The following is a 7,873-nucleotide window of genomic DNA, read 5'->3' on the forward strand; positions in this document are numbered from 1 at the left end:
TCATTTGGTTCCGTTCCATCACTAGCCAGAGACCATTGCTAGATATACATGTTCACAAAGTGCCTCAGTCAAACTAATGCTTTCACTTTGAGACTGCAGGTTCACTGCAGATTTATAATACTCAGAGAAAATACTCAGCAATGGTGTGTGAATTTGCACATGGTTTGTCTTAAAACATATAGGCATAAACAATATTGAACACTTGCTTTTCACCACAGAGGGTCTTTCAGTCCAGGTTTTACACACCCTGAAGAGAATCATAACACACTCTGAGGACTTTCGGGGGGATGACAAGAAGTTTGGTAAATGCTAAATTTAAAGATCAAGCAGGAAGTAATGATTGTTTAAGCAAGGGCGATTTTAAAGAGATGCCGGCCGCTTTCATTTAAGCAGGGGACTTTTGAGTCATTTTAACGAATCGCTTCTTTCGAACTGTTCGTTTCAATGATTCATTACAAAGATTCGATTGATTTCAGCCATCACTGAACGTTAATGCACTTTGTTTGGACTTCTAACATGCTACAACCACCACATTACAGGTTTATACCACAGACAGTGCGTTTCTGTGCCAATTCCCTGTGTTCAATTCACAAACAGAAAAACAGAGGAATGGAGCAGACATAAGCAGATATTGTATTTGCATCTTTAGTAGCCTAACATGTTTATTGTTATTTATATCCAATTATGCCAAACAAACACATTTAAATTTTAAAACCTACATAAGACCAGTTCACAATACTTTATGAGCTCGGTTCTTATGAATCGGTTCTTAAGAACAATTCATTTGTGAGTCGGACATCATTCTTGATTCACAGGATCATGGCGGATACACACAGCAGCAATAACCAGCAGGTCCCGGTGTTATTCTCCTTCTCTGTGTCCTCTCGGCCCTCGTCTGTGCCCGTGGGCTCAGGATATGAAGTACTCATCCAGAAGTTTCTGTCCATCTACGGGCGTCAGATCGATGTTCATCGTAAACTGGTGCTTCAGTATTTCTCGGAGGAATGGGGTCAGTACATTGATTTACCGAAGGGATTCGTGGTCTCAGAGAAATGTCGGCTGAGATTAGTACCCCTGCAGATGGATGTAAGCTCATATTTCACACATTACATGTATGAATAATATCCCTTTATTATGTGACGTGTTATTCTGTGAAAATGTCATATCGACATGTAGCGCTTATGGGCGGAAATGATTCAGTTTGTCAAACTTTATTGGATGAGCTTGACGTTTAAACAAAACACTTTCATTTTTCTCATTATATCGTGTGGCTGTTGCATCATGCATTTGTTTATGTTTATTATATTTATGTGCCGTATTAACACAACCATGTCTAATGTGATACTTGGGCAGTAAAATGAAAGTAATGTTTCAGAAAACACGAGTGATGTGAAATTCAGGTGATATAATCATTATGTGCATGGATATTATATAAGTGGGCTTTTCTCTTATAGACTGGGATCTGTCGTTTGTTATTTGCCGTGTAAGAAGGCCTGTGCTGTCAATGACAAACACTGACCGTGTTTACAGTCTCAAAACACAAAGCGAACTGAATCTTTTTCCTGGGACCCAGCCACCCAGGACTAGACTTGTGTCCTCTGTAGTGGACTCTATATTGTAGTGTATTTCTCTGACAGCACACATGCCACAGGTCTGAGTCTGGGTGTCCTGTAAAGAGCAGATTCAGGGCTTTTCAGAGACACCAAATGTTCAGAGGTTTCACCAGGACAACTTCTGCTTGGTCTTTAAACATGACATTCATTTAGTGATCAAATGTGGCACTCTTATGGGAATATTATTATATTTTAGCATTTAAATCTGACTCATTTTCAAATTAGTGTTTCTAATCAAAATATGACTTGATTTCATACTGTAAATGTCCAGTGTAGAGACACCAGGACGTACAGCGGGTTTATCAGAGACACAAGTGAAATTATAGATCAATATTCCTATGAAATATTAACTATTATTATGGAAATGTTGCCCATTCATTAATTGATTCAGTTATAACTCCCCATTATTACACTTCTTTTTTCATTACATGTTTCACCAAGAACACATTAATATGCAAATTATTAGATACAGTTCATAGTTACATTGTATTGTAAAGCACATTTATGGCCATTTTACCCAAATATTGCATAAAGTAAAATGATTAATCAATTCATTCCATAATATATTTCATAGTTGAGAATCATCTTTATACAAAGTCTGGTTAAAACCTAAAGCTAAATCCTGAAACCTAAAAATTGATTTGAAATGGGAAAAATATCCCATAGTTTTTGCCTATACATGTGATTTCATGTTTTTTTATTTTTTTTAAACAACTCCTGTTGTCACTACAGAGGAATAGCATAACATATGAATACAGTATATTTTCAAATACCCCCCCCCCCCCAATTGTTTCTTATGCTCTAAATGAATATCGTATATAGATATATAATTAATTTGATACATCCGGACGTTTTACTCGCTTTACTAAATCCTATTGAAAATAAGGATTAAACTCTTGAGGGTTTAATCCTTATTCTCAATAGTAATTATGTGAGTCGGGGTATGTACATATTCACACTCTTGTCCTGGTTAGACACATCTGAATGACCTTAAAATGAACTGACCATGATCCCAGTGTTTCCCAATCATCCACAATGATCATCTTAGAAGTATTACTGAAAAAAAGTACTTTTTTCCATTATGCTAGAGATTTCATTGCTGTCCTTGTTTTTAAGCCACGGCAGAAATGATTTCGAAGCGTTTCAGTGCAGATTGGTCTCGGATGGATCATGAGATGTCAGAGTTGTAATAACACCTCCACTGTTGCCTGTCTTTTCCACAGATCACGACGCTGGGAAACCTCTCGCCGGCCTCCACGGTCTTCTTCTGCTGTGACATGCAGGAGAGATTCAGACCCGCCATCAAGTACTTCGGTGACATCATCAGTGTGGGCCAGAGGCTGGTAAGACTGCTGATCTTTCAGATGAGCTCATGATCTCTGAATACCCATAACTCAGCTCTAGAAGAGTCAAGTCACCTTCATTTATATAGCGCTTTTAACAATATAGATTGTTTCAAAGCAGCTTTACAGAGATAATAGGAAATTACAGTAACAGAGATTGTTTAGGCTTTACAGCAGCTCTAGAATAAAGTTATTGTCCAGCTAAAGTTAGTTTTGACTGATTCACTTCCGTTGCAAAGATCATTAGTTATTAACTCAGGGGTCGCTAACACAACACCGTTCTCACAGAAAACCCTAAACGCGCTCCGGCCGCCCATCCGCACAACAACAGTGCCTGGTGGCTCGAGAACGCAAACCCTGAAATAGATTCCAAGCTGCAAGCCTTGAATTTTTTTTGAAAAAAAAGGTTATGTCTACGCAAACTTCAAAAATGCGAACCTGTGAAAATGCTGACGGCGTGCACATGCGTATTACGGGTTTAGTCTATAGGGATGCGCGTTTGAATATATATGTGTGCAGGCGTGTAGTCTTTCTTTACTCACTTATTACAACTTACTTAAGCTGGACTGTGATGCTATTTTCCTCTGGAAACCAACTTTGTTGCATTATTTTCCTGTTATCTCTGTAAAGCTGCTTTGAAACAGTCTGTATTGTAAAAAGCGCTGTATAAACAAATGTGACTTGACTTTACAAATTGACCTGGAGAGTGTCAGCTCAGTGTAAGCTTCATGGACGTGTCTCCACATCTGTGTTGTGGTGTCACAGCTGCAGGGGGCTCGTATTCTGGGTGTTCCCGTGGTGGTGTCGGAGCAGTATCCTAAAGGCCTGGGCAGCACCGTGCAGGAACTGGACCTCACTGGGGCCAAACTAGTGTTTCCCAAGACCAAGTTCTCCATGGTGCTTCCCGAGGTGGAGGCCGTCCTGGCGGAGACTCCAGGAGTCCGCAGTGTCGTGCTGTTCGGGGTCGAGGTCTGTCCTGTCGTCTCAGATCACACTTTCTGCAGTGACATTTAGCAGAAAACCTAAACTGGCAGACAGGAGACTCTGAACGAGTGTTTTGTATCTTGCAGACGCACGTGTGTATTCAGCAGACGGCTCTGGATCTCGTCGGAAGAGGTTTTGAAGTGCACATTGTTGCTGATGCCACGTCCTCCAGAAGCATGATGGACAGAATGTTTGCACTGGAGGTAAGATGGATAATCGGGTTTAGGAGGAAGAGTCGGTGACGCCTGTACTGAGCAATCCTGGGAAGTGAAAGCCAGCATATCAAATGTGCAAATATCAGTTTTTACAATATAATCTGTGTGGGCAGAGAAGTAACACTTGTGTGTGTTCTTCCCCAGCGTCTGGCGCACACTGGGACCATCATCACCACCAGTGAGGCTGTTCTGCTGCAGCTCGTGGCCGATAAAGAGCATCCGAAGTTCAAGGAGATCCAGAACATCATTAAAGCCAGCGCTCCTGAGTCGGGCCTGCTGTCCAAGGTCTGAACACACACTGGAACATTTCTCTCAAGTATTCAAAACAGTACACCTTTTCATTCTCACGGGCAGTTAGTTGTATTTGACGTGCGTACTTTAGGCTAAAGTCACACAATCCGAAATGCATTTTTAGATGTCGGTTGTATGAGAGCACAAGATCTGTCATTAGTGAATTGAGGATCGAAATAAAGAAATCCCACTAAGAATGATGAAGCACGGCTGGCAAATGTTACTGTAAATACATGCTCTGAATGTATAGAGTATAATCAGTGCTGTTCAATGATGTAATTACAGGCTATCGACAAAGGCCATTCTGTAGCTTTAGATTGTGTGGATGTGTAGATATTTGATGATGATGATGATGATGATGATGATGATGATGATGGATGACCTAGCCGTATTATCCTTGATACTGTAGGGCTGTGTAACCAGTGGAAAGCATTAGTTTAGAGTGTTTGTGTCTCTTCCCTTTCTGTTTATTAAGAGTTGCTGTATTTTAAAGTGTGGTGTATGAAACTACCTCTCATCTAAATGTGCTGGATCATGGGACAAGTTACTCAAATCAGCTGATTTTCTCTCCAAACTGTCAAATATACATATAGATCAACACCTTTACCAAAAAGCAGAAGCTTCTTCAGTGGAAGTAGATAATTTTTTTTAAAGACTTACTGTTACAAAGTCATTTTCAAGAGTGAGAGCATCAGGTTTGCATACAGTTGTACGTATTTCTTGAAAGTGACATGTTTCTGTAGGCCTGTGGTCAGTTATTGTATACCAACATACCTATTGTTTGATTTGATTTATTGCCCTATAGACTTCACTAGCCCTAAAGTTGGGAGGGTGATCATTAACCGTTTGATTTATTGGTATTTCTTTTGTGTGTTTTAAAGTCAGCCTCCATTTTGTTGTGTACATGTATGTTGGGAGAAAAATATATATTTGGTGCCTACTGATGAATAGTCGCTACTGATTGTACTTTTTTGTGCACTTTGTACCATTACAGTTCCAAACACGTTTTTGTATCTGCTCTATATTTATCTGATAATAAATGTTTATATGCACAAAGTCTCGTAAACTTTAAGGTGTTTCTGGAAAAGTCCAAAAACAATTAGTACAGTAATCGGAGCCCAATGAGCCCATCAGAAATGGAAAAAAATATCCAAAATGTGCAGAACAAAACACATTCGTCATCTAAATGTGGTATATTTCAATATACAAAACAATTGAGTTATGTAATAATTGTATCCTGTCAGTGGAATTTAGGAAAACATTATCTGTATCCTCATTTTCGGACTGAACTACAGAGAAGATGTGCCTTGCCCAATAAATTAAGTGAATGGTATACTGTTTCTAACAGAAATAAAACTATATATGGCCATTTTTTTCTGAGCCACAGACAAATTCAGAGGAATTTTTTTTGTAGCCTTAATATTTCTGGAGTCAACAGTGGAAAAACTAAATTAGCTTATTATAGTGCCACCTTGTGGCTGATTTTCACAAAATTTGGGACCCTGCTTTATATAGTCGCACTGTACACATTATGCTACATAGCACATGTTCTAAGAAATACTGAAAAGCTGGAAGTAAGCTTGAAGTATTGTTAAAGCACTTCATTATACAGTGAAGGTTATTGACGAACGGTTATTTGCAACTGCTTCAACAAGACCACTCACAGATTTTACAGTTTTTCTGAATTGCTAAAACACTAAACCCCATTCTCTGAACCAAATTCTCAAACCAATTTGTCGAATTTGTTTCACTCTTTCTTTAAAACATTAAACAAGTTCAGGTAGTTAAGACAATGTTTGCAAATCTCATGCACTCTTTTTTCAAAACTCTAAACACATTTCGCACTGTGATGCACTAATGTTTCAAAACACTAAACACAGACGGGCAAAAGTTAAAACTGCAACACAGTTGTCATCATTTACACTCAACGACTTATTTCTAATGATGAGATCAAACCAACTGAACAGAAACAAGTCAGCGAGCCAGAATTGACTCAAAATGTTGCACTGAATATTGATACCAACAATGGATGGAAACAATATAAGAGGGAGAGGAGGAAGAGTATGAGTATAAGAGGAGGAAAAGTATGAGTGTAAGAGGAGGAAGAGTATGAGTATAAGAGGAGGAAGAGTATGAGTATAAGAGGAGGAAGAGTATGAGTATATAAGGGAGGAAGAGTATGAGTATAAGAGGAGGAAGAGTATGAGTATAAGAGGAGGAAGAGTATGAGTGTAAGAGGAGTATAAGGAGGAAGAGTATGAGTTTAAGAGGAGGAAAAGTATGAGTATAAGAGGAGGAAGAGTATGAGTATAAGAGGAGGAAGAGTTTAAGAGGAGGAAGAGTATGAGTATAAGAGGAGGAAGAGTATGAGTATAAGAGGAGGAAGAGTACGAGTATAAGAGGAGGAAGAGTATGAGTATAAGAGGAGGAAGAGTATGAGTATAAGAGGAGGAAGAGTATGAGTATAAGAGGAGGAAGAGTTTAAGAGGAGGAAGAGTATGAGTATAAGAGGAGGAAGAGTATGAGTATAAGAGGAGGAAGAGTTTAAGAGGAGGAAGAGTATGAGTATAAGAGGAGGAAGAGTACGAGTATAAGAGGAGGAAGAGTATGAGTATAAGAGGAGGAAGAGTATGAGTATAAGAGGAGGAAGAGTTTAAGAGGAGGAAGAGTATGAGTATAAGAGGAGGAAGAGTACGAGTATAAGAGGAGGAAGAGTACGAGTATAAGAGGAGGAAGAGTATGAGTATAAGAGGAGGAAGAGTATGAGTATAAGAGGAGGAAGAGTATGAGTATAAGATGAGGAAGAGTATGATAAGAGGAGGAAGAGTATAAGACGAGGAAGAGTATGAGTATAAGAGGAGGAAGAGTATGAGTATAAGAGGAGGAAGAGTATGAGTATAAGATGAGGAAGAGTATGATAAGAGGAGGAAGAGTATAAGACGAGGAAGAGTATGAGTATAAGAGGAGGAAGAGTATGAACACTGAGGAAGAGTACGAGTATAAGAGGAGGAAGAGTATGAGTATAAGAGGAGGAAGAGTATGAGTATAAGAGGAGGAAGAGTATGAGTATAAGATGAGGAAGAGTATGATAAGAGGAGGAAGAGTATAAGACGAGGAAGAGTATGAGTATAAGAGGAGGAAGAGTATGAGTATAAGAGGAGGAAGAGTATGAGTATAAGATGAGGAAGAGTATGATAAGAGGAGGAAGAGTATAAGACGAGGAAGAGTATGAGTATAAGAGGAGGAAGAGTATGAACACTGAGGAAGAGTATAGTGTATAGTGTTGTGAAGGCTGGATCTGTCAGGGTTTTTCTCTTCTCCTGCTGAGATGATATTCTCTGATGTGGAGAAACTCCTCATGAAGACATGATGCTGACGCTGAATCTCTCACTGATCTTCATCCTGCAGTTGCTCAGCTCCTCTGAGT

General features: G+C 39.2%; 1 protein-coding gene across 1 annotated transcript; it reads left to right on the top strand.

Moving 5' to 3' along the window:
• Window positions 1–806: 806 nt before the first annotated feature.
• Window positions 807–5,835, top strand: isoc1 (isochorismatase domain containing 1). Its single transcript, XM_081353520.1, has 5 exons — window positions 807–1,086; window positions 2,837–2,956; window positions 3,722–3,925; window positions 4,027–4,143; window positions 4,300–5,835. The coding sequence occupies exons 1-5, from the start codon at window positions 820–822 to the stop codon at window positions 4,444–4,446; spliced, it is 855 nt and encodes a 284-aa protein (XP_081209646.1). The 5' UTR covers window positions 807–819; the 3' UTR covers window positions 4,447–5,835.
• Window positions 5,836–7,873: the final 2,038 nt, after the last annotated feature.

This window comes from Scardinius erythrophthalmus (genome assembly GCF_964197995.2).
Source record: "Scardinius erythrophthalmus genome assembly, chromosome: 23".
NCBI classification, from domain to species: Eukaryota; Metazoa; Chordata; class Actinopteri; order Cypriniformes; family Leuciscidae; genus Scardinius; species Scardinius erythrophthalmus.

Bases quoted from the DNA above. Each gene is read 5' to 3' on its own strand.
- isoc1 (XM_081353520.1), top strand. From the start codon at position 820: ATGGCGGATACACACAGCAGCAATAACCAGCAGGTCCCGGTGTTATTC. The intron at 3,926-4,026 runs GTCTGTCCTGTC...TGTATCTTGCAG, and splicing joins TCGTGCTGTTCGGGGTCGAG to ACGCACGTGTGTATTCAGCA. The intron at 4,144-4,299 runs GTAAGATGGATA...GTTCTTCCCCAG, and splicing joins ACAGAATGTTTGCACTGGAG to CGTCTGGCGCACACTGGGAC.